The 26,301-nt window shown below is 45.8% G+C and overlaps 1 protein-coding gene and 1 long non-coding RNA gene across 11 annotated transcripts in view; one reads left to right on the top strand and one right to left on the bottom strand.

Annotated features, from left to right (window-relative positions):
- Positions 1-26,301, top strand: part of NF2 (NF2, moesin-ezrin-radixin like (MERLIN) tumor suppressor) — an 80,382-nt gene that overhangs the window by 38,127 nt on the left and 15,954 nt on the right. For 6 of the 10 annotated variants that reach the window (XM_060612784.3, XM_060612782.3, XM_060612776.3 and 3 more), the window contains 10 exons: positions 2,445-2,513; positions 3,361-3,443; positions 5,298-5,373; positions 9,953-10,087; positions 13,137-13,211; positions 15,929-16,042; positions 18,589-18,711; positions 19,378-19,595; positions 20,926-21,031; positions 24,922-25,049. In XM_060612784.3, coding sequence (XP_060468767.1) covers positions 2,445-2,513; positions 3,361-3,443; positions 5,298-5,373; positions 9,953-10,087; positions 13,137-13,211; positions 15,929-16,042; positions 18,589-18,711; positions 19,378-19,595; positions 20,926-21,031; positions 24,922-25,049 — 1,127 coding nt within the window. The remainder of the gene's footprint in view (positions 1-2,444; positions 2,514-3,360; positions 3,444-5,297; positions 5,374-9,952; positions 10,088-13,136; positions 13,212-15,928; positions 16,043-18,588; positions 18,712-19,377; positions 19,596-20,925; positions 21,032-24,921; positions 25,050-26,301) is intronic. The other 4 variants (XM_060612785.3, XM_060612783.3, XM_060612781.3 and 1 more) reach the window with 3 other exon arrangements.
- LOC144613884 (uncharacterized) lies at positions 8,284-24,965 on the bottom strand. Its single transcript, XR_013551328.2, has 3 exons — positions 24,381-24,965; positions 9,459-9,610; positions 8,284-8,629 (listed from the first exon to the last, which is right to left on the bottom strand). It is a non-coding gene; the product is annotated as an uncharacterized LOC144613884 (long non-coding RNA).

The raw sequence follows: 26,301 nt of genomic DNA, 5'->3' as shown, positions 1-26,301 counted from the left end.
TTTCATTTATGGGTTTGAGCCTTTAATCCACCTTGAATATAGTGACCGGTGTTTTGGTAAGGAATCTATTCATTCTGTGTATGTATTGACCAAATCTGTTTTGTGAAATCCTGTTCAGAGCATTTGGTCGAATTTCCCATGTATATAGGCAGAGGCTAGTATTTCATATCCAGAAAGAGCCTCTGTTTAACCTAAGAATTGACTTCAAGAGTCCTCTAAATGGTGAATTCCCTTCTTGTATTTAAATTCAGTTGGTTCATATCAGGGGTGGATCCAGGTTTTGTGGAGCCTGAAGTTTATATAATTTAGGGGCTTCTTTTTAATGCTAGAATACCAAATTTTGAGTACAAAATTAGTTCAGGCCCACACAGGTGCAGAGAGACCTGAACCCAATATTCATTAGTTTCAAAGTAAATCCACTCCTGGTTTTGTTACCAGAATGCATCCGTACATAAAAGGATGAGGAACAGCCATCTCCATCTATGGAGTGGTATGACTTTCCTTTATATTCACTAACTGCCACAACTTAAGGGTTTTCTTCTTCTTTTGTTTTTTGAAGAGACATTTAAGAGCAGGCACACGTATCAAGGTGGCTTTAATGTTGTAGGTGGAGTTAGTCCAGCGGTGAAGTTCTTTAAGCAGGGTCTTTGCTGCCTCTGCATTGCTCAAATGTGTAACATATTTGATCACTGAAGTAGCTGGGAGCTCAGTATGGTAATGTGGGTCGTTAATCTTACAAGCCTTTGGAACCTGAATTTACAACTTTAACTTTGCATATCTGCTTACTTCGGCATTTAGAGTTTGGTCAGCACCATTAAGAGGTCTGCAAATGCGACTAACAGGGCTTGCTTTAGCATCCTACCCCTTCAAAAATCAGAGAGGTGGGGCGCCTGGGTGGCTCATTTGGTTAAGCATCCCACTTAGGCTGAGGTTCTGATCTCGTAGTTCGTGAGTTCAAGCCCCGAGTTGGGCTCTGACAGCACAGAGCCTGGAGCCTGCTTTGGATTCTGTGTCTCCCTCTCTCTCTCTGCCACTCCCCTGCTCACACTCTTGTCTCTCTCTCCTTCAAAAATATATAAACATTAAAAAATTTTGTATGGGTATTATTTCATTTAATCCCCATAAAAGTCCTATAAGACAAATACTGCTATTATCCCTATTTAACAGATGAGAAAACCAAGACACAAAATTCCCAAGGTCACGGCTAATAAGTGGAAGAGCTGGGTTTGAATTTTTAGCTGCTTGCTTCCAGAGCCAGGCTCTTACCTGTGCTCTGCGGCTGCCTCCCGAGAGAGTGCCCTTAAAACTCAGTCCAGTTACTCACTCATCACATCCTCAGGCCTTTAGGAGATCGAGAGAAGCCAGGTTCCTTTAAGTTTTTTTTAAATGAAGACAGGGGTACAAAAACTGGCATATTTTAAATGTTTAATTTGACAAATTAATTCCTTTAAAAACGCTCAAAAAACTCAGTACAATTCTATTTGCAAGATAATGATGAGATTCTTAAAAGACATTAATTTATGGTGTTTTTTAAAAATAAAGTTTATTTTATTTTAGAGAGAGAGAGAGAGAGAGAGTATCCCAAGCAGGCTCCACACTGTCAGTACGGAGCCCATCGTGGGGTTCCAACTCATGAACCACGAGATCATGACCTGAGCTGAAATCAAGAGTCAGATGTTTAACTGAGTGAGCCCCAATTCATGGTGCTTTTTTAGCAGGCATGGGATGAGACACAACTTAAAGTTGCTGATGAACATTGGAAAGAAAGGGATATTCATTCTTAAATCAGAACATAAATTTCCAAGTTATTGTCCCTAAATAAATACATTAAAATGCATTTCTGGCCCCATTAATGACTTGCTCTGCAGCTTTAAGAAAATCAGTTAACCTATTACTCATTTCTTTGTCTGTACAATGGGAATGACAGCCTTGGCATCAGATTTCTCCAAAGCACTTTTCAGAGCCTTGAATGAAAGGTATTGGAACTATTGCCTGCGTTATTCCCAGCTCCCAACCTAGCAATTGTCTCCAATTACCAGCCACTTAGAAGGATTTGTAGGTAAGACTCTTATCACACGTTGTTAATTACAACTTTCACAGTTGTGTTTTGTTGTTTCCTTTCAAAAGCTAATGTTTGGTAGTGACTGCTTTCTTTGGGTTAGAAAACACGGCTACATTTCCATACAAATGTCACATTCTTATTAGCACATTACCCATCCATCCCTCACGGGATTATACAACTCTGTTCATAGATATAATCAGCTTTGTATTTTCATTCAAGGGTAACAAACTAGCAAGGTAGAAATCTTGACTTGGCATCAGAACTGAATTGAAACTGAATTGCTCCCGGAGCTGGGAGGGGATAAGACAGAGTCAGGCTCCATTCAGAAATGGCAGTTGTCTCTAGAATCTCAATCGCTTGCTCTCCTTTCTTCTTCTTCCAGTATGGTGACTATGACCCCTCTGTTCACAAGCGGGGATTTTTGGCCCAAGAAGAATTGCTTCCAAAAAGGGTAAGAAGAAATCAATCCCCTATTTGGGAAGACACAGCAGAGATGTGCTCTGTGATAAAGCCAACTGGGAGGCTTGAAGGAATATTGGAAGTACATGACAAAAACATTTAAATAAATATTTTGTGATCAATCTTGATGAGTAAAGAATGTTGAATCTCTGTTAAGAATATTAAAAAGCCAAGGTTCGTGGAATTCATTTGCGGTTGCCAGGGCTGTAAATGTTTGTTTCCTTCAAGGTGGGTGAGCACCAGCGATTCCCAGGGAGGTGTGTGGAGCAGTGTGTGTTCAGCTCAGGGAGCTGAGCTATTTGCAGCTGGGCAGGGTGGATAGAGATGAATTGGGGTGGACATTGTAGTTTTTAATCCTCAGTGTTGTTCATCTTGTTCATTAGCCACGGAAGCAGGCCCTCCCTCCCTTTTGCTGCTCCCGGTTTTATAGCTCCACTCATTTGTCATGTGTAATAAAGGCCCGATTCTCACCTTTACCTGACTTTCCCTGCTCCTTTGATGGCTTTTGTGCAGGCGGAGGCAGCAGCACACACAGCTTAGCCCTGGCCGACCCAACTGAGCTCCTCCCTCTGGGACGTGCAGCCCAAGAAAGAGGGACGGCAGCTGGGTGAGGGGTGCACCTACGCCTGAGTAATGGTGCACCCTTCTGAGTTGTGACTCAAACTGAATGGTGCTTGTCTGTGCGCACCACCTCTGTGCCATGTGACTGGCTCCCTGTATGTGGCTTTTTAAAAATAGCTTTGCTATTTTGTAAAAATGATGCACAATTATGAAAATGGCATACAATACCAAAACTTTCTTTGTATGTGGGTTTTTTATTTTGCTCTACTTTTTGGTAGGTAATAAATCTGTATCAAATGACTCCAGAAATGTGGGAGGAGAGAATTACAGCCTGGTACGCGGAGCACCGAGGCCGAGCCAGGTGAGGCTGCTTCATTATCGGTTTACATTTCCGTATGGACTTTTTTTTTTTTAAGAACTATGAAATTAGGACACGCTCGTTGAACAAAATCCAGTACTGAGGTGTATAGAAAAAGGGAGCGCTGGGAGTAGCTGGTCTTCAGTGTTGTGTGTGCTTCTTCTAGTGCATGAATACAGCCTGTCCAGATGTACAGGCCCACTGCACTCATTGGCAATTTAGGTTTCACGTTAAGGATTATAATGTATGGATATTCTGTAGCTTTTGTGTCCATTTCCCTACTGATGACATTTGGAGTGGCTATAGATTTTCACTTTCTGCAATGTACAGCCTAATGTTGTTATATAATTATATGAGCAGTTCTGAGGATACATTCTTTGCAAGAGTTGCTGAGTCCAAGGATATGAGCATTTTGTGTTCTGACAGGTGCCGCTAAATCGCCCTCCGCAAAGGCCGGACCTGTTTACCTGCCTACCAGCAGTGTGTGCACGTCTCTCCCCGACTCGTTTCTCTCCCCACCACTCATTTTTATCCATCTAATTTTTGTAATCTAAAAGAGGAGACATGTATCTTAAGTACTCATTAGCATTTCCCTGATCACTGTAGGAATTGATCATCTTTTCATTAGTCTTTAAAATATTGTCCTCTTCAAATCAACTTCCTAGCGTGCTCTTTTTTTAATACCATGTATACTGAAAAGTGGGCAAGTCTTAAACGTACCACTCAATGAATTACCACAAAGTGAAAACACCGTGTAATACCAGGTGATGAGATAGCACGTGACCACCCCCCCCCCATCACTCCCCATCCTTCCTCCCCACAGCTAACCACTCTCCTGACGATGGAGTAGCAGTGCATGTTTTAAATTTTACTTGCATGCAATCGGAGAGTCCCTATTTTTTGTGTCTCACTTCTTTTACCCAGAATCATATGGTGAGAATTGGTTTGTGGTGTGTAATAGCAGTAACAGTTTCATTTTCATTGCTGTGCAGAACTCCACTATGTTATTAAAGCATGAATTCCCCATTGCACTATTGGTGGATGTTGGGTATGTTGGGCTGTCTCTTGGTTTTTCGCTATTACAAATGACATCAAACGATTTTCCAAGGTAATTGTTTGTACCAATTTACATCAGCAGTGTGTGTGTTTCTAGTTGTTCCACGTGCTTGCCAACACTGTGTGTTCTCTCAGGTTGAATTTTTAAAATTCCATTTGAGAGCATTTTGAGATTGGAGAGAGGGAAGAGGCAAGGTCATAGGGAGACCTAGTTAAAATATTTCAATATCGTACCTATTTGGGAGTTTCCTGCAAGTCATTGCTTTAAGATCTTAATCTGACTCCTAGCTTAGAAGTAGGTGACCTTGGTTGGGTTTTACAGCCCCGATAGCTCTTGACCTAATCTCTGACAACACCCACAGAAATAAAATCAGGAAGGTAGCTCTCCGGTAGGTTGCCGAGAGAATTGTTTCAATACCAAAACCTTGTAGGTGAAAAAAGTTCACAACCAGATAAAGCAACAACTTAAATCAAATTTGCATATCCAAATCCATTTGAGGGAAGAAGATAACATACCACATGCTTTTCTTGAATTCCTTGAGACGGGTATCATTATTTATCAAGGGCAAAGCGTGAAATTGAAGCCAAGAGACACTGTAATGAATCTGTTCTCTGGCTTTTATGAGGCCGGGAAATTCTGCTTGACCTCGGTGCGTTTAATAGACTCAGGGCTGGGAAGAGCCTTGCTGGTATCTGCTCTGGCTGACATCTTCTGGCAGGTTCCAATGCTCAGGGTGGCGTGTGCCCGCCCTCTGTTTTCTCACTTAGTTCCGGTGACAGTGTCTTTCATTCTCTTCACAGGGATGAAGCTGAAATGGAATATTTGAAGATAGCTCAGGACCTGGAGATGTACGGTGTGAACTACTTTGCAATCCGGGTGTGTTGAATCCTCTTTGACTTCCCTGTGTATAAACAGGCTGAATCAGGGGCAGACTGCTTCCGAAAATGGGTTATTTCCTTATTCCAGGATAGCAGACTCTTTAATGGTTCACTGGAGGAGAAGGGAAGAGGAAGAGGAGAGGGTCTTATAGCCTCATTTTCTATTTCTGGACTTCAATTAGATCCTCTGTAGTTAAGTGTCAGTTGAGCCCCCGGGGGACTTGGGCCTGGTCCTGGGCTCTGCTCAGCAGAAACCTGTTTGAATGCTCTGAGTGTAATGTTTGATTATTTCTGGCTCTGTGAGATCTGGCCCACAGGGAGCACCTGTAAATACTTTCTTCCCCCAAGGCACAAGGAGAGTAAAGCTGCTTTTATAGATTACTGATTTGTTTGGGTGGGACTCTTGTTCTCTCTAGCAGGCTAATTGGTTTTCTCTTCAGACCATTAATAGTCCCACTGCTGTCCCCTGGGAACCCACTGCTTCTGCACCAGAGGCTTTTGTTTTCAGTCCTGGCTGGGTGGGCCTCTTGAGCATCTTTCTCCCAAGGTTCTGCTGCTGGTGCAGCATCTAGGAGCTCCTTCCAAAGGAATTCATGCGATTGGCTCTAGTATTCCATTGCTGGTTCCAAACTACAGATAAGTAGATGTTAAAATAACCATCCATAGTGATCCACCTTTATTATTATAGTTATGGTGTTTTTTAAATCTGTATTTATTCCTTTTGAGAGAGAGAGTGAGAGAGAGAGCAAGAGCGTGAGCGAACGCAAGCAGGGGAGGGGCAGGCAGACTGGGACAGAGAATCCCGAGACTCGACTCAACAACTCAACGAGGGGCTTGAGGGGCTTGAACTCATGAACTGCAAGATCGTGACCTGAGCTGAAATCAAGAGCCCTTAACTGACTGAGCCACTTAGGCGTCCCTTATTGGAGTTATGGTTTGCTTTCCTTTTCAGGGTTCTTATAAATTTTATATGAAATTTGGGTAAACTGTATTATATTTTAAGTAATTTAGGATATGGGGTGGCCTGGCTGGCTCAGTCAGCAGAGCATGTGGCTCTTGATCTTGGGGTTGTGAGTTTGAGCCCCACATTGGGCATAGAGAGTACTTAAAAATAAAATCTTTAAGTAATTTAGGATAGCTTTCTACCTGATTTGTTTTCTAAATACCGATTTTTAATGGATTTCATTACATAAAATTACACTGGCAAGTTATGTTATTTCATATAGCAAACAAGTACCTAAAAGATTTTCTATAATCATGCAAAAGGTTATTTTCTTTTTCTTTTTTAAGTTTATTTATTTTGAGAGAGAGAGAGAAACAGAGCACATGAGAGAGAGGGAGAGAGAGAGAATCCCAAACAGGCTCTGTGCTGTCAGTGCAGAGCTCGATGTGGGAATTGAACTCATGAACTGTGAGATCATGACCTGAGCCAAAGTCAAGAGCCTGACACTTAACCAACTGAGCCATGTAGGCACCCTATATATATATGTTTTTTAAGTAAGCTCTATACCCAACATGAGGCTTGAACTCACTATCCTGGGCTCAGGAGTCACATGCTCTCCTGACTGAACTAGCCAGGTGCCCCGAGGTTATTTTCTAAAGTTTTATTAATTTGTATTTGCTAACTGTCTGGTTTCTTTCTTTTTTTAATTTTTAATTTTATTTATTGAGAGAGAGAGAGAGAGAGAGAGAGAGAGAGAGAGAGAGAGATTGTGTGTGTGCAAGCAATGGGGAGGCGGGGCACAGGGAGGAGAGACAGAACGCCAAGCAGGCTCTGTACCATCAGTACAGAGCCCACTGTGGGGCTTGAACTCATGAGCCGTGAGATCATGACCTGAGCCAAGGTCAAGAGTCAGATGCCTAACCCACTACACTACCCAAGTGCCCCAATTGTCTGGTTTCTTTAAGGTCAGACTAATTTAACACATTTCTGTGGTTTTGGCAACATCTTTCCTCTTGCCCCATATGCCCACCATCTAGATTCTAAAAAAGTAGTGTTTTACAATCCTTAAAAACTAGTTTCTCATTAGGGAATATTTCTTTTTTCTTTCTCTCTTCTCTCTCTTTTTTTTTTTTTTTTTTTTTTTTTGAGAGAGAGAGAGTGTAAGTGAGTGAGGGGCGGAGAGAGAGAGGGGAGAGAGAGAATCCCACCAGCAGCATTGAGAGAAAGGTGAGAGAGAAGCAGGGCTCACCCAGAGTGGGGCTCAAGCTCACCCATTGCAGGACTCAAAGTCATGAACTGTGAGATCATGACCTGAGCCAAAGTCAGATGCTTAATCCACTGAGCCACCCAGGTGCCCGGGAATATTTCTGTAGCAATCAGACCAAAATACACTATTTTGTATGTGTATATGTTTTGTATAATGCAGTAGACAAAGCTAATGGATATTTTAGTATCATTTGTGTCCAAGTTTTTGTAATCTCACCATCAACTAAGGAAGATATGTGCTTAAAACAATTTAAAAGGGACTGCTTGAGTCGCACCTCTCTGTTTTTTCCCTAGGAATGTTGGCATCATGATAGGAAGCAGAGGGTAGAATCCTTTTTTTTTTTTAATTTAATTTAATTTAAAGGAAATAGTCACAGGGGCACCTGTGTGGTTCAGTTGGTTGAGCATCTGGCTTCAGTTCAGGTCATGAGCTCATGGTTCATGAGTTCGAGCCCTGCATCTCTGCTGTCAGCACGGAGCTCGCTTTGGATCCTCTGTCCGCCACCCCCCGCCGCCCCTCCCCTGCTCATGTGTGTGCGCTATCTCTATCTCAAAAATAATCTTAAAAAAAAAGTCACAAATATAATGAAGTATCTCGTTTTCCAGAATGTACTACAGCTCTTAAAAGTACAAAGCCTCACTGTGTTAATGTAGTAGTTTTAATAGCTTTGCAGACGAGGGATCTCTCTCCTGGTTTAGTGACAGCTCCTGACTTTGGGGTGTTAGAAGGAGTAAAAAGATTTATCTTGGAGAGCTCACTTGTCCATCTGACACCTGCTGTTAGATTGGTCCTTCTCATCACAGTCCGAGCACCTTCTCACTCTGCAGATCTGTTTTCCTGCCTTTGAGTCTGGTTCAATTTCCTTCTTGTCAGCAAGGGGTCAGGTGCTTTAGGTCCTTGTGCAGGGAGCTTCCTTCCACCACCACACAAGGGCCAGACCACACAGCACAGGTGGATGGATCTGCAGCCTGAAGATGTAACCCCAGGCCCACTGCTGGGTCAGTGACATGGAGGCCCAGGACGCTTGCCTTCTGTCTGCTCTGCCTGCCAACCAACATATGTACCATCACATTTTCAAACAGCTTTATTGAGGTATAATTTATATATAGTTCACTTTGGAGTATTTTTTTCCAGTGTTCTATTATAAAAATTTTCAGACATATAAGAAAATTGAAAAAATTTTATAACAAATACCCATAGATACCCACTGTCTAGATTCTATAACATTTGACTATATTTGCTTTATCATGTTGAGACTACATTTTAACATAAAATAAAACCATTTGATCCTAGCACTTAGAATTTTCTTTCTGGGAGTACAACTACCTTTTCTTTCTTTAAATTTTTTTTTTAAATGTTTATTTATTTTTGACAGAGAGAGAGCATGAGCAGGGGAGGGGCAGAGAGAGAGGAAGACACAGAATCCCAAGCAGGCTGCAGGCTCTGAGCTGTCAGCACAGAGCCCGACGCGGGGCTCGAACTCACAGACCGTGAGATCATGACCTGAGCCAAAGTCGGATGCTCAACCGACTGAGCCACCCAGGCGCCCCCTACCTTTTCTTTTAATGTTTAATCCTATGGGTTTTTATTCTACCTCTGTGATAACCTAGTTCTAGTAGTTCCCCATTATCCATAGGAGTACTTTTCCAAAAGCCCCCGTGGATGCCTAAAACCATGGATAGTACCAAACCCTATCTATACTATATTTTTTTCTTGTATAGACATACCTATGATAATTTTAACTTATAAATTAGGCTCAAGGTGTAAGAGATTAACAACACTAACAATAAAAAAGAACAGTTATAACAATATACTATAATAAAAGTTATTTGAATGTGTTCTCTCTCAGAACATCTTATTGGACTGTGCTCACCCTTCTGGTGATGATGCGAGAGGCTTAAATGTCTGCATGATGAGATGAAGTGAGGTGGATCACGTAGGTGTTATTATGTAGCGTTAGGCTCCTGTTGACCTGACAGTAGTTCAGAAGGAGGATCATCTGCTTCTAGACTGGGGTAACTGAAACTGTGGAAAGCAAAACCACAGATAAGGGGTGGGTGTGGGGCTACTACTGTATTTAATTGGAGGTAACAGTGCTTAGATTGCTGCTACTTTAGCCATCAAGCCAGTGACAGAAGCCCCCAGTGATCCCTCTGGGGGACACTGAGTCATGAGGATGGTATTTTGCCTCTGCCTGCCCCAATTCAGGAAGCTGGAGCCCCCTGGGTTACACAGCAGCTGTGACTTCTGTTGGGACCTGTTGGAACTCGTCAGATGTAACAGCATGTGCCAGGTTCTTTGGGAAGTTGAATAAAATCTCACACGTCTGCTGGAGCTGACGGTGGCTGATCTTTGTTGACTCCACAGAATAAAAAGGGCACAGAGTTGCTGCTTGGAGTGGATGCTCTGGGGCTTCACATCTATGACCCTGAGAACAGGCTGACCCCCAAGATCTCCTTCCCGTGGAATGAAATCAGAAACATCTCGTACAGCGACAAGGAGGTAGGACAGGCCCCGCATGCAGACATGCCAGCAGCCCAGCTGCCAGCCTGTCCCCATCTCTCCTCCTCCCTGGACTTCTCCTTGCTATCAGTAAAATCCTTTACTCCCCAGGCTTTGTGTTTTTGGTTGTTGTTTCCTGTTTACAGAGCAGTATTGGCATCCTATTTTCAAGTAGCATCACTAAACCCCCCCTGCTGACCAACAAGAGGCTGGGAAGCTCAACTTGTCAAGACTAAACCCCAAAGAACAGTAAACCAACCAGAAAGTAACCTTGTCTTATTACTTGCCTTTCCATTTCTGGTGAGAAATTCTGTTTGTGTTTTTCAGTGTGGTATACATTAAACCCTCTCTCAGTGTCTAGTGCTTGATACGTAGGGTGGGGATATCTATCTAAGTATTTATCCCCACATGTATATATACGTATGTGTACCTCTTTCTGTCTCTCTGTGAGGATATAAATAAGAATATCAGGCTAACTGCTTATGAGAATTCAAAAGTAATTAAGTTTGAATAACTTGGCTGAGCACTTAAGTTAGAAGTCAGATGTTCCTATACCGGATGGTGATCTTTCCCAAACACTGTAATCTTAGGTTTGTTCATTCACTCGTTTGTTCTCTGTTAATTTTAAAGGCATTATCAAGCATCTGCTTTGTGTTAGTTTTCGTAGGGGAAACAAAGATGTAGAAAAGCCAGTCTCGACCTTCAGGAAAGTTACAGTCCAGCAAGGACCGGACTGCTGTGAGACAGGCCTGTAGCGCAAGGGACTGATGACACACGTGATAATGATCCGGTGCTTTTCTGCTTTCATAAGCGCTCTCAGCCCGACTCTGATTTCTCCTCCTAAGAACATGCTGCAAGAGTAGGGGCCGGGTTTGGGGTATCTGTGTCACATCAGGAAGTGAAGATGTGGAGGGATCAGGCGACTTGGTGATTGGTGAAGGGAATAGCAGGGGCTGAGCTCCATGTTCACCAAAGCCATAGCCCTGGGGGCACTTTTCCGATGCAGGGCGCTGAGTAGGAGTCCTGAGAGCACAGGGTACTGGGCAGAGGGCAGTAGGCCTGGATGGTGCTCAGTGACACACAGCTGGGACGCTGAGTGTGGAATGAGGAACAGTGACGGCTCGTGTTGTTGCCTGCAGAGCCCCCACCCTGAGCAGATTTCCTGTTTTCCCTTCCCTCGTAGCAACTTGAGAAAGGGAACACCAGACTCCTGGTTTCCAATACGTGGTTGAGATCTACTCGGCCATGCTTGATGAGACAGATTGAGCTTCTTAATTCAAAACATTCTGGCTCTGAAATTTTTTGTTAAGTAGCTCAGAAAAGGAGCATTTAACTATTGCTTTTTTAAAATACTTAAATTGAAAGCCCCACATGACTTAAAGTAGTAGGTATGCTACGGCACGGTAGTTTTTCATCTCTAATTTCATAAAGTCTGTTTACTGCATATCCACACATTTGTGTGCTAAAGGCTCCCAAAACACTCGTTCTTCACAGAACCCAAGGATTAAAGTCTCCCCTAGTATAGCCTGACACAATAAACTCTAATATACCCTCTCCGGGGTCAGGGCACCATCATGTTCCATCATGTCAATAACTTCGTGCAGTAAGAGGACCTCCAGCTGACTTGACATAATAGGAAGTAGTCTTAGTAGTTATGCATGACAGCCGTGCTGTCAAAACAGAAATGTTGGTTTATTTTAAGTGATCCATTGATTCTTTGCGCGCGTCCCGGCAAAGCCTGTGGTTTCCCCACTGTTTGTGGTTTCCCACTGACGGCTCCGGGGTTTGACTTCAAAGCCAAAAATAAGCTCAAGAAATTCACGAATAGCAGCCTACACAAGAGCAATAGTGCTTCTAAGTTAGCTTGACCAAAAGCTAACCAAAGGATCGTTTTCTGTCCTCAGTATGCTAACCCCTCCTTCCTTGGACAGTATAATATGCAAAAGAAATACCCAAAAATACATCTTCCCAGATGTATTTATCTGCTTAGCACGGCTTTCTCGGGAATAGATATCCATTTTTTAAGTGCTTCTTTGAAATGGAGGATCTGTCCGGTCTAATCAGGAGTGGTTGAGAACAGCAATTGCCATTTGTCCTTTATATGCTTCCCTGCCTGTGGTCTGGCCCTGGGATCTCCTACTTAGCTACCACCCTGTCCTTATCACTCCCCTTTGATTTCGAGAGCAGTTTCCCTCTGCTACCACGGTCTCTTCTTCACACTTTATTCCTTTTATTAACAGCTTTCATCTGATAATCCCCACATTCAGAAACCTGTGGTGACGACCTGTATGCTGTCACATCAAACCCAAACCCCTCCAACTGTCCACCCCCAGCCCACCCCTGCCTTCCTCCCAGTATGAGCCCGTGATATCATCTCAGTCATCAGAGAGCTAATAACGTCAAACGCGCGCGCACACACACACACACACACACACACACACACACACACACACACACACACAGTCTGCTCATTTCTCTATCTCTGCCTCATTTCTGTCGCTTGCCCTGTCCTGAATAGCCCTCCACCCAATCTTTTAGATCCTCTATCATATTCTCTTTGTCTATGACCAACTGAAGTTCCCGCCTACTTATGGTAGATCTACTCTGAATCCCCACGACATTTGTGATTTTTGCCACCCGATGAGGCGCTAAGAGATGATGTAATTTCTTAAGTAGCAGTTGAGTCATGAGTCTAGTTCCAGCTAGGTTGTGAGCTTCCTGAAGGCAGAACTGGGCCTGGGATGCTGCAGTGGGCTTCCCAGCGTTGGCCTCATGGTCGGGCCCATCAGGGGTCCATAGTTCAGGTTTCCAAGCCTGAGATGGTGCCGACAGCACCCCTTCCAGGATCCTGACCTTCCACAGCCCCAGACTCCATGCCCTCAGCTGTTTCTAAATCACAGTGGGTTAGTCCCCGGGCGCCAGAAGCCAGGACAAGGCTCAGCCTTGTGCTGGATCTTTGACAGTGTGGTTGCTGCTTTTGTGGAATTTCCTGGTTGGTGCTAATACTTTATGTTGTCAGACTGAAACTTTTTCTGCTTCTTTCTTTCAGTTTACTATTAAACCACTGGATAAGAAAATCGATGTCTTTAAATTTAACTCCTCAAAGCTTCGTGTTAATAAGCTGGTAAGTTGAGATCCTAGTTTTTGTTACTAATAACTGTAGTTTTTCTAAGAAACTGAGCGCCTTTTTTTGAGAGAGTGACCTCTTGTGAGGTATAGAATGATAGGTAGCTCACTTGCTACACACTTTGCCGATAGACTTGAAAGACTCTTCTCTTTAGCTTAACCTAACAAGTCAAACCTAAATTTTGTGATGTGGAATTTTTAAAAAGTATTTTTATGGAGATAACTAATATATATAAAAGGATAAGTATAATGTGTATAGAAGGTATAAAGAGTGACAAAAAGGGGCACCTGGATGGCTCAGTCAGTTAAGCGTCCGACTTTGGCTCAGGTTGTGATCTCGCAGTTCGTGAGTTCGAGCCCCATGTTGGGCTCTGTGCTGACAGCTTGGAGCCTGGAGCCTGGAGCCTGGAGCCTGGAGCCTGCTTTGGATTCTGTGTCTCCCTGTCTCTCTGCCCCTCTCTGGCTCACACTCTGTCTCTTTCTTTCTCTCAAAAATAAACATTAAAAAAAATAAAATATAAAGAGTGACAAAAATAAATAGCTATGTGGGGTGTCTGGGTGGCTCAGTTGGTGTCTGGGTGGCTCAGTGGCTTAGATCATGATCTCACAGTTCATGAGTTCAAAACCCCCACATCGGGCTCACTGCTGTCAGTGCAGAGCCTGCTTTGGATCCTCTGTCCCCCTCTCTCTATACCCTTCCCCTGCTGTGCTCTCTCTCAAAAATAAATAAACATTAAAAAAAAAAAAAACTACACACCCACTACCCAGCTTTAAGAAACCACACACTCCGATACTATTAAACCCCCCCATGTTAGCACCCTGCTGGTTTCCCCCATCCTCCTCCCTGAGGGAAATCACCATTCTGAGCTGGGTGCTCATTATTCGCTCGCTTTTCCTCAGAACTTTATTTCCTATACAGAAAAATGAATGTACTGTTAAGTTTTGTGTACTTTTGACATAAGTGCTGTCAACTGTCTATGCTCTTTTGTCACTTTTTTTGTACATTATTTTCTGAGATGTGTCTATGTTTGATGCTTAAAGAGATGATCCCTTTATTTTCACTGCTGTATAGTATTCCATTGTGTGCAGATAAATGTACACATATATACATATATCCACACAATGATACATATATATGTCTCCCTCCCCCTCTCTTCCCCCCCCCCCCATATACCCCATATATATGTCATTTTCCTATTAGTGAATAATGAAGTGCTTTCTACTTCTCTGCCATTTTAACAAAGCTGTTAGGAACATTCTCGTACCTGCGTCCTGCTGCACATGGGCAATAGTTTCTCTAGAGAGTACTTAAGAGTACAAGTGCAGGGCTGTAGTGTATGTCCAAATTCAAGATTAAGCCATGTTGTTTTCCAAAGGAGATGAATTAATTTACAGATGCAGTGCAGTGGGTGTGACTTCCTTTTGCTTTATGTCTTCTGCACTTATAATATCAGCCTTTAAAATTTGTTTGACATATGTTGTGCATATGAAATGGTTTCTCAGTATTATATAAATGAGCATCTTTATATTTACTAATGAAGTTGAACATCTTTTTGTATATTTTTTGGCCAGGCTTTTTGTCTCTTTTGTCAAATACTTATTTCATGTCCTTTGGCCATTTTTCTCTGGGTTGTTTGTATTCTTTATTGATTATATCATCTCTCAGCTTGTGGCTTATTTTTCCTCCTTTTTAATGTCTTAACAAACAAAGAATGCTGGATTTTAACATAGACAAATGTATACATCTTTTCCTTAATCATTTGTGCTCTTTGTGTTTTGTTTGACATCTTTCCTTATCCTCTGATCATAAAGATATTCTTCTAGGCTTGATTTCGGCTCAGGTCATGATCTCATGGTTCCTGAGTTCGAGCCCTGTGTCGGGCTCTGTGCTGACAGCATGGGGCCTGCTTGCGGTTCTCTCTCTCTCAAAATAAATAAACTTAAAAAAAGATATTCTTCTATATTCTTTTCTAGAGATTTCAAGGGTTCAATCTTCATATTTAAGTCTTTAATCCTTCTGGTGTTGATTTTGTGTGTGGTGTAAAGGAGGGATCCAGCTTCTTCAGCTTCTTGTGTTTTTTGTTGTTTTTTTTGTTTGTTTTTTAAAGTAATCTCTACACCTAACATGGGGCTCAAATTCATGACCCCAAGATCAAGAGTAGCATGCTCCACCTACTGAGCCAGCCAGCTGCCCTCAGCTTATAGTTTTTTCACGTGAATAACCTGTTATCCCTATTGAATGAACTTTCCTATCCTCCCTCATCTGTAGTGCCACATCTTAAATTCTTATTTATTTATTTATCTATTTATTTACTTATTTAGAGAGAGGGGCAGAGAGAATCCCAAGCAGACTCAGCACTGTCAGCGCAGAGCCTGATGCAGGGCTTGATCACTTGATTCATGAGATCATGACCTGAGCTGAAACCAAGAGTTGGACACTTAACCAACTGAGCCACCCAGGTGCCCCTATAGTGCCACATCCTAGGAGAATAAGATGCATCCAGAAGACGCACCTCCCTTCACCTGTGACTTTTGCCCCCTGGCATACTGGAGGCCATTAGCAGGGAAGGCCTTGCTGTTTCACTCTGTGCTTTGCTCTTTAGGTTTCCTGCTGCCCCCAAGAGCCCTTAGACAAAGATGCTGTAGCCCTGGTGAGCTGGTAGGCAGTGAAGTACATTTGGGGGTTTAACATTTCTCCTGCTTCCATGGCCACAGATTCTCCAGCTCTGTATTGGGAACCATGACCTTTTTATGAGGAGAAGGAAGGCTGATTCTTTGGAAGTTCAGCAGATGAAAGCCCAGGCCAGGGAGGAGAAGGCTAGAAAACAGGTGAGAAAGACCATGTCTGAACCACTGTTGTCACTGCTTCTTGGTCTTGGCTTGGGAGGTAAGGAGCAGTCGTAGGCTGACAGGTGTCATTTGGCAATGGACATACCTTCTCTTATTTTATCCCTGTTGGATCTTTACTGGCCAATGCCCAGCTGGTGTGGTGTCTGCTCTGGAAATGAGGAATAAATTCTAAAAGCATATACAAAAGAAACATCTCTAGTTATTTCCCCACTTAAGTGAAGTGGGAGTAATGCAGGTTTGGGAAGAGATAGTCAAGCCTGGGTCTGTCTGTCTGTCCATCCATCCATCCATCCATCCACCTAGCTAACTCGCTTTTTTTTTTTTTTTTTTTTTTTTTTTTTGCCTGCCGGTCTCCTTTGCCCAGCCTTGTCCTTTTCTAATTAGAAGGTGATAGAATGCATGACAGCATCTCATGCTTACCGTGGGAATGCTAATTAGACTTCGGCCACACTTCCCCACCACGGGTCAGCCCAGGCGGCATATTGCCTGTGGTAGGAGGTGCCAGGAGAGCTTATCAGCAGACTGGACAGTCCGCATCATTGTTTTCTACTCATAAACTATCTCGGCTCACCGAAATCCACACAACTAATCTGAGCCTCGCTGCTGAGAATATCCACTGTGGCTTTGGACTAACTCCTAGACAGAGTAGCAGCAGCTGCAGTCAGCTGCCCGCAGGACTCACAGGCTCGGAGCAGTAATCATTAGTCTGTGCGCAGCTCTCTGATGTGGGTACTCTGGCGAGGCTGGCTCCCTGCCCTGAGATTTACAATGAAATGCCCAGTTTGATCCAGCATGCTTTTAGGGCTCCCATCTCTTTGCTCTCTGAGATGGCATACTATAGATGTGCTATTTGGGATGCTTTGGCGGCCAGGCTGGTGGAATGGGTTTTGTTGGACAAAGAAATGCTCCTGAGCCAGCACGGTCTAAGTGGCAACTTCAGGAAGAGCCTTCTTTGACCTCTTTTCAGCTGAGCAAAGCTTAGAAGTGAGAGATCTGAAGACGGCAATGAGTGTGTAGGCCTCGAGATTGTGGCAGAGAAGAGCGTGCATACACCTCACACCTGCACTGCCTGTGGAACAGCAGAGGCAGGGCCCTGGCACCTGCAGGCGGGCTCCATGGCCCAGTAGTATAGACACTGACCTTGGAACCAGATGTGAAAGTTAGTATGTGACATTAGTAGCTGACTTATCTTCCAGATCTCAGTTTTCTCATCTGTTAAGTGGAGCTAATGGTATGCCTTCTCTGTCTCAGATCAAAGGACACATTGCACCTGAAAGCCTTTGTGAACTTCAACCACCTTGCAAACAAGAGGTCCCTTATTATTGGGTGGAGGTCTAGGGGGAAGTGTAGTGCTGGGAATGGAAGGTGGTTGCCTGGGCTTTTGTCAAGGGGAGAATAATAGAGATACAGTAATCCACCTAATGGATATTTGTAATGCAGTGGAAATTAGAGAACAAACTGGCCAAGCTTTTCACTGACCTGCAAGGGAAAAATTAGAGAAGAATTTACAGTATTTTATTGCTTGTCTTTGCATTATTCCTTCGAGGCCCAATGCCTTTTTTTTTTTTTTTTTTTTTTTTTTTTTTTTTTTTTGGCTCAGTATTTACAAAAGGCAGCAATCTTAAAAATCTTGGGTTTGGGAGAAAATTGAAGCAAGAAGTAATTAAATGTGCTCTATTTAAGGAAGAAAATAGTGCAGTGGTCACTTCTGGCTTCTGCTTTCTGAACTCAGTTAATACCCTAGGATCACAGAGAATAGCACTTGTCCTGTGCTTGTTCCCCTTATTAAGCTCTGCATGTGGCCCAATTAACACAGTGATCCAGAAGGCATGGGAGGTGGCGGCAGCTTTGTACCAGTGCCTTAAGGACAGGGGGCTGTGTTCCCCGCTCGGCTCCCTCCTGTTGCAGGCCTGGCCGGGAGCTGCCTCTGCGTGAGGCTGGGAGCCTGTACCGTGGGGCTGTGGCTTCCCCCTGTGAAACACAATGTGTGAACTACACGATTCCATCTTCCCTGTGGGTCAGAGGCAGGAGTGATTGTGGATGAAATTAGAGATGTGGGAGGGGTCGTGTGGGTGAGAAATGGTGAGGTGGCTCGTCCAACCAGAAGAAAGCTGTCTGTTTCTGGGGCTCCATCTCAGGGAGAAGGAATCTGCATTGCATCCTGTCCGCTGCTGGGCGGAGCCACGTGAGGTCTTCCAACAAAAAGGGATATCGGCAGGGTAGCCATTTCAGCACACTGTGTAAGAATGCCTCCTTCGATCCAGGTAGACTTGGCAGGGCTGGCTTTTTTGTTGTTTTGTTTGTTCCCTCACCCCTAGATGGTTTTTCAAGGGACACAGCTTTTGATTCTCCAGCTGGTTTTGAAGGACAGAGGGTGGTAGGTGACAAGAATGACACTGCCAACCTCTAAAGTAAAGGGACGAAGAGGGTCTCCCTGGGCATCTCTGGACACTGGGCGTTCTAGGACCCTTGTGGCAGTGTAGGTCGTGAGCCCCATGACTCTTGTTCCCCCCCCCACCCCCCAGATGGAGCGGCAGCGCCTCGCTCGAGAGAAGCAGATGAGGGAGGAGGCTGAGCGCACAAGGGATGAGTTGGAGAGGAGGCTGCTGCAGATGAAAGAAGAAGCAACAATGGCCAACGAAGCACTGGTGATTTCTGGGGGAGTCTGGGTCCCAGGAGGCTACACGGGGATTCCCTTGGGTTTTGGGAATTAGGTAGGCCTCCTGAGGGCCACAGATAAGTAACATTTGCTTTGACATTTCAGCTAAAAAAAACAAAAAAACAAAAAAAAACCGGTGCCTTTTCTTTCCACCCATGTTGGCAGGAGATCATGTGTGGCCAAGCCCCACTTTCCCCGGGGCGCCTTTAAAGCAGGGCCTCTCTGCCTGCCCCGGGGGTCAGATCACCCTCTGTGATGAAAGTTGTCCTGTGCCTCGTAGGATGGTTAGCAGTGTCCCTGACCCCTACCCACTAGATGCCACTAGCACCACCTTACCCTTGATTTGTGACAATCAAAAACATTGTTACCTGTCTCCCACTGGTTTGAACCACGCATTTAAAGGGAAAAGCCTTGGTTCAAGTGGTACTCAAAAAGGTGCTTTCTTGTTGTTCCCCATGGGTGGGACTTTCTGAAAAGTTGAGGGTGTGGCTGTCTGGCCCTTGCCAAAGTGTCATCTGATGGGGCATTCAGTGGCAGGGCCCCGGGGAGTCTGACGCTCTGGTTCCTGCTGACCTGAATTTCTGAGGCCACATCTGGGAGGGATGACAGGCATGTGATCGATCCCCATCCCAGCTGATAGCACCCTTCTCTCCAGATGCGGTCCGAGGAAACGGCTGACCTGTTGGCGGAAAAGGCCCAAATCACTGAGGAGGAGGCAAAACTCCTGGCGCAGAAGGCCGCGGAGGCCGAACAGGAAATGCAGCGCATCAAGGCCACAGCCATTCGGACGGAGGAAGAGAAGCGCCTGATGGAGCAGAAGGTGCTGGAGGCTGAGGTGCTGGCGCTGAAGATGGCTGAGGAATCGGAGAGGAGGTTAGAGGTGGGGAGTCCAGGGCACTGGGGCCCAGGCGAGGGGCTGTTCAGTCGTAACCTGGCCCTGAGGCAGAGCTTGACCGCACTTGTCCACAAGCTGCTTCAACTTCTAGGATGGTGGGGTGGGGGGAGGCTCCTCCCTTGACAGGTTGGTGAGGACTGGTACTTAAGCCGGTGTGGGCTTTGGGGGCTGGGATTAGTGGAAGGGCTCAGGAACACGGTTCTCTAGTCGAGTGGACCTCTGGTCATGCTTGTGTCTGTGATAAACCGCCGTCCCTCTGATAGCCATGTTTGCAGGAATGCCATCAAGCACGTCTGCAGACCGCTTTTAGCTGAGGAGCTGTAAGGAGGCTCTTCGTAAGTTTAAAAAATGTGGTTCTTTTCCCTTTTCATTTAGGGGACATGTGGGGAGAGAGCAGCTATTTACCTTTAACGTGGTAATGAGGAACCCGCTTCCCTTCAGCCATTCTTGGTGTTAAGGCTCCCGAGGCAGATAGGAGGGGAGGGCCAGGATGGAACTGTAGTCTCCACTTTTCCAAGAGTATTCTAGCCTCTGGATTGTTCTGGTCCTGCAGCCTTCAGATAAACACTGGCACATTCCCCACAGCATTTGGCTCTATTGACTTAGAACACTTGAATTTGGCTTTTTGCTACCAAGGTGCATTCACTACAGTTTCCTCTCCGCTTTCTGCATGTCGTTCTGGGAATATGGATCTTTGTTTCCTGCCCTGTCTCGGGCCCCTTTCTTTCTGTGTGTGGGTCACTTCCCCCAAGACCGATGTTGGGCCTGGTCCCTGGGTCCTGTGTCTTGCAGGGTGAGGCACGAAGACCTCAGCATTGCTGCTCATCTTGCCTGAGGTTGGCCCTGGGCCTGCAGTCGTTTTCCTTGGGGGCTGTGAAGAATCGATTCTCTCTCATCCTGTCCTTCGTGATCCGATATAAGATCTTTGATTCATGCACTGTACCTTTGCCTAGCTCACTCTCACCCACAAGTTAAGCAGAGGAAGCTGTTGGCCCCTCCCCCTCTCCTCTCCCTCTACCAATTGCAAAGGTTTGAACTTGACTCCTTCCCAGCAGCTTCCCTGCCCTTCCCATTTAGATTTACCATTGCAGTGAACAGTACTCAGGAATGTTATCCTTGCTTTGGAAGTTCTGATGTTCATGTCAGTGTCCCCCCCACCCCACCCCACCCCCCACTGGCCTTGTTTGCCTGATCTGGTGCCATCATCAGGGTTAACTCAGGTCGCTCCTCTCCAGGGGGACTGTGGGGAAGAGGGCTTTCTTCTACCTGTCACCTTCATGGACCTGACATCTCCTCCTTTCCTTGCAGGGCCAAGGAGGCAGATCAGCTGAAGCAGGACCTGCAGGAAGCCCGCGAGGCAGAGCGAAGAGCCAAGCAAAAGCTCCTGGAAATCACCACCAAGCCCACATACCCGGTGAGCCGGGCTGGGAGCTGCCAGCCTGCAGCTGCTTCAGACCTTGTAGCTTTCTCTTCCCTCCAGCCCTTCAGTTCCGCTGGTGGTGCCACAGCAGAATGAATGATGCAGAGGGCCTGCAGCTGGGGAAGGGGCAGAATGCCTGGTCTGCCATTGGCCTTGGACTGGTCACCTCTCTGGTTGCCTGGATAGCAGGCAATGGGGCCTTTCCTAGCTCTGAAATGTTTTTCTTCATCTTTTTTTTTTTTTAAGTTTATTCATTTATTATTTCTGAGAGAGAATGAACAAAAGCAGGGGAGGGGCAGAGAGAGAGAGAGGGAGATAGAATCTGAGGCAGGCTCCAGACTCTAAGCTGTCAGCACAGAGCCCAACCTGGGGCTTGAACTCATGAACCGTGAGATCATGACCTGAACCGAAGTTGGATGCTTAACCGACTGAGCCACCCAGGCACCCATGTTTTTATTATTCTAAGTAATATAGTCCCAAATTATTTTTAAGAGGTGATGGCTTCTTCTTCTTCTTCTTCTTCTTTTTTTTTTTTTTTTTTGAGAGAGCAAGGTTGCAAGTGAGCAGGGAGCAGAGAGAGAGAGAAGTGGGGCTCACTTGGCACTCATGTTTTACCTAAAGTGAGGCTCATGTTCACCCGAAGTGGGGCACGAGCTCACCTGAAGCGGGGCTCGAGCTCACCCGATGTGGGACTCGAACTCACAACCTGTGAGATCATGACCTGGGCTGTAGACAGATGCCACCCAGGCACCTGAGACGGTAGCTTCTTGATGCCAAGCTGAATGTAATCTTCAACTACCTTTGTGTAACGTATACCATCATTGCAGTTCTGGGCAGGGGTACCGTATACCTCAGGGTAAACTATAGCCATGTAAGAACCATTTTCCAAACTCAATTTTGGGACAAGGAGGCAGACTTCAATTAAACAGGGTCACACCATGAGTAGACAAGCCTCTTCCCTTCCCTTCCTCTGTGCATTCAGTTCAGCAAACTGTTCTGTTCCATATAATACCATGCACCTGGATAGTTCAGTTGATTAAGTGTCCAACTCTTGGTTTCAGCTCAGGTCACGATCTCACAGTTTTGTGGGTTCATGCCCCGCACTGGGCTCTGCACTGGCAGCATGGAGCTTGCTTGGGGTTCTTTCTCTCCCTTTCTCTATCTCTCTGCCCTTCCCCTACTCACACTGCCTCTGTCTCTCCCAAGTAAATAAATAAACTTAAAAAAAATAATAATGCCAGGCAGATGCAGAGTCTATATACAGATAGGGTGCACAGAGGCCTGGAGGGGAACATAGCCCAGCTTGTAGGGGCAGGAGAGGCATAGGATCGTGCCTGAGCTGGCTCTCAAAGGGTAAGGAGGAGCTAGCCAGGCGAGAAAGAGACTGTAGGGTATTCGCAGCCAGTGCACAGATGTGCACGTGGCACAGTGTGTGCACTGCACACTCACAAGGCATGCAGCCAGGAGGCACACAGGGCACAGCGGCGTAAGCTGCCCAGGGTTTGAGGTGGAGGGAAACGTGAGCGGTTTCCTATTGTCATCTGTTCTGGTTATCTATTACTATGTGACAGGCCACCCCCCAAGCCAGCCATATAGCTCAAAACAGCCATTTGTTATTCTCTCTCATGGCTTGGTGCATTGATTGGGCTGATGGTCCTTCCTCAGAATCTCTGAGGCAGTCGCAGACAGCAGCCAGGACTGGAGTTGTCTGAGGGCTCATCTGGGCTGGGCACCTGAGATACGAGTGATTTTAAAATATATACTGGAATGGGGTAGCCTGGCTAGCTCAGTAGGTAGAGCATGCAACTCTTGGTCTAAAAATAGATGGGTAGGTAGTTATGTAGGTAGGTAGAAACAAAGGGAGGGAGGGAGGGAGGGAAGGAAGGAAGGAAGGAAGGAAGGAAGGAAGGATAGGAGGGAGGGAGGGAGAAAGGAAGGAAGAAAATAAAGGAAGGAAGGAAAGGAGGGAGGGAGGAAGGAAGGAAAGAAAGGAAGGAAGGAAAGGAGGGAGGAAGGAAGGAAGGAAAGGAGGGAGGGAGGAAGGAAGGAAAGGAAGGAAGGAAAGGAGGGAGGAAGGAAGGAAGGAAAGGAAAGGAGGAAGGGAGGGAGGAAGGAAGGTAGGAAAGGAGGAAGGAAGGAAGGGAAGGAGGGAGGAAGGAAGGAAGGAAGGAAGGAGAGACACTGGAGCAAACTGCATGTGCTCTTCAAACAGTAAATAAATAAGTCCTGGAGGAGCTCATTCATATCAGCCTTTTACTCATATTTCATGGTATGGATGGATTGTAATTCATCTAAGCAATCCCCTATGGATGGGTATTTAGTTTGTTTTCATCTGCAGTTGTGAACAAAACTGCAGAAAATATCCCTGAGCATAAATCTTTGCACATACGGTGAATGTACTGGTAGAATAAATTGTCATAAATAGAACCGTGGGGTCAGGTTTTCCATTGAGATGCTTTCCACAGAGGTTGTCCCAGTGTCTGTTCTCACCCACAGTGCAGCACTCAGCGCCCGTCTTTTTGGAGATTTTGATGAGGTATAACATCCATACAGGGAAGTGCCCCAAATTATAACTGTACAGCTTGATGCATTCTCGCAAACTCAACACACCAATGCACCCAGCACCCAAATCAGAAAACAGAATGTTCTAGTACCCCAGAAGCCCCCTCTCAGCACCACCTTCAACACCCACGCAGACAGTCTGCCTCAAGCCTGTCATCGTCTCAGATGAGCGCTCTGGGCCTCTGCTCTTTCCCAGACGCTGTCCCAGACTCAGCCAAGGATCCAAGGGTGAAAGAGAGGCAGATCCTGCCCTTAGGAAACTTGCCAACAGTAAAAGAAGAAGACACAGCCAAAAGGGATTTTTTACAGGGTGGAGTTAGGGAAGTGCCACCACAGAACCAGAAGCACCATGTATAGCAAAGAAAAGAGTTGCCATCTGGCCGAGAGGGATCTAGAAAGGCTTTGGTGAGAAATCCTAGTATTTGACAAGGGCCTTGAAAGTGAGGTGGCGTGTAGCAAAAGGAATAGTTTAAGCAAAGGAGCAGAAACAGTGATGTTCACGATCCAATAGGGCAAACAGTAGGAAACACAGGAGAAGTAGATCGGGGCCATATTTGAGGTGACCCTTTGTTCTGGGATGAGAAAGTCCTCAAATCTAATTGCTTTGCCGTCTGCTTCAAGCCCTGCTCTGGCTCTGTCTTCCAAATCCAAACCCCTCAGCCTACAGGGCAGCCCTCTATGGTCTAGTCCCGGCCCCCCACCCACCTCACCACACCGGTGCCGCAGACCCTCGGCTTTCTCGCCAAGCATGCTCTGCCCTGCCCAGTGCCGTGCCTCTTGCCTGGCATGTCTTTTCCTCTGTCATATCCTCTGCTGCCAACAGAAGCAGGATCTCTTCTGGCACACCTTCTCCAGCTCCCCAGCCTCTGTTCACTCCCTGGCTGTAGTGTCTACCTTACTTAACCAGGATGATCTGTAAGCACCTTTGTTTACTGAACAATACTGTCAGCTGCTCAGAGCCAGGGACCCTGTCTTGTTCTCTGCATCTCCAGCTTCTAGCCTGGGGCTTGAGGGCTTCCTCAACAAAGAAGTGAGTGGGAGTAGTGTTTAATTTGGCTGAGCGTGAAAAGCTGGCAAAGGTTCGAGGGAAGAGGAATGATTTGTCTGGATTTGTAGTCTTTGGGGCCAGTCACCTGGGAGCAGCCAGTGTGAGTAGATGGGGAACAGGAGAGACTGGGGTAACATGAGGCCATGGTGGTGCTGGGAGGCCGGGCCTGAGCTGTGTGCCCGTTTCTGTGGCTGCTGGAGGATCAGTGGTTAACACAGCAGTGCCCTGTTCCCATAGAACCCGAACCTCCTAACCAGACATTTCTCATTCATAGCCCATGAACCCAATTCCAGCGCCATTGCCTCCTGACATGCCAAGCTTCAACCTCATTGGTGACAGCCTGTCTTTCGACTTCAAGGATACTGACATGAAGCGGCTTTCCATGGAGATAGAGAAAGAAAAGTACGTAGTTTCCTGACTTCCGTGACCCCAGCCAGTGAGCTAGAGTGGGGCCATCTGGGCTTGGAAAAAGTGGAGGGTTATCACAAGCATCTGTCACTAGCCCCTGCAGGATTTGCTCTGTTCCCATCCTCTGGAGGAAGAATTTCCTCATCAGAACTGAAGGACGTCACACCAGCGTCCAGTCTTCCAGGATAACAATGATACTTGATTGGTGACCTGGAGTTTACAGGGCTCAAAACCTCACCTACAGTCTCAGACTGGTTTTCCGGGAACTCTGAGTCAGTCAGACTGCTGTTCACGTGGCGATAGAGCACGTGATAGTGTTCTAACACGGTAACAGAACATGCTTCCTAGTTGTGTCCTCTGGCAGCTGAGATCTGCGGCACTTCCCATGTCTAGAACAAGGGTCAGAGAAGAAACTCAGGCTCGAGGCCGAGGAAGGCAAACATCCAGGTCAGGCCGGCCCTGCTGTCCGGGGCAGCCCTGAGCTGAACCCCCACATGCCCTGTTCACAACAGCTTCTGCTGTGCTCTCTCCTCCTTCCTTTCATGGTTGGTGGAAGTGGAGCTGAGGTGGAAAGAAGAAATCTAACTGAGGTTCCTCCGGATTCCCAACCACAGATCAATTGGCCACTCGTGCCACAGCTTACTGGAGAACCATCACAAAAGCTGCTGGGTGCTGGGTGCATCGGTGTCCAGTCTTTTTTTTTTTTTTTTTTTTAATATTTATTTATTTTTGAGAGAGAGAGAGAGGGAGAGACAGACAGAGACAGAGTGCAAGTGGGGAAAGGGCAGAGACAAGGGGAGACACAGAATCTGAAGCAGCCTCCAGGCTCTGAGCTGTCAGCACAGAGCCCAATGCAGAGCTTGAACTCAGAAACTGTGAGATCATGACCTGAGTTGAAATCCCACACTTAACCAACTGAGCCACCAGGTGCCCCCCTGGGCCTTTTTAATGTTTATTTATTTTTGAGAGAGAGACAGAGCATGAGCCAGGGAGGGGCAGAGAGAGAAGGAGGCAAAGAACCTGAAGCAGGCTCCAGGCTCTGAGCTGTCAGCACAGAGCCCGATGGAGGGCTCGAACTCCTGAACCGCAAGATCATGACCTGAGCCGAAGTCGTATGCTTAACCAACTGAGCCCCTCAGGTGCCCCATGTCTGGGCTTTTTAGCTTTGGCTCATTTCATTCCCACTAACTAGCCTCAAACTGACATCAGAGGTAGGTTTTAGTGTGCCATTTATAAATGAGAACAC

This window comes from Panthera onca, chromosome D3, assembly GCF_046562875.1.
Source record: "Panthera onca isolate mPanOnc1 chromosome D3, mPanOnc1 haplotype 2, whole genome shotgun sequence".
NCBI classification, from domain to species: Eukaryota; Metazoa; Chordata; class Mammalia; order Carnivora; family Felidae; genus Panthera; species Panthera onca.
Note: the sequence above shows the minus strand (reverse complement) of the source record. Positions and strands in the feature narration are given on the sequence as shown.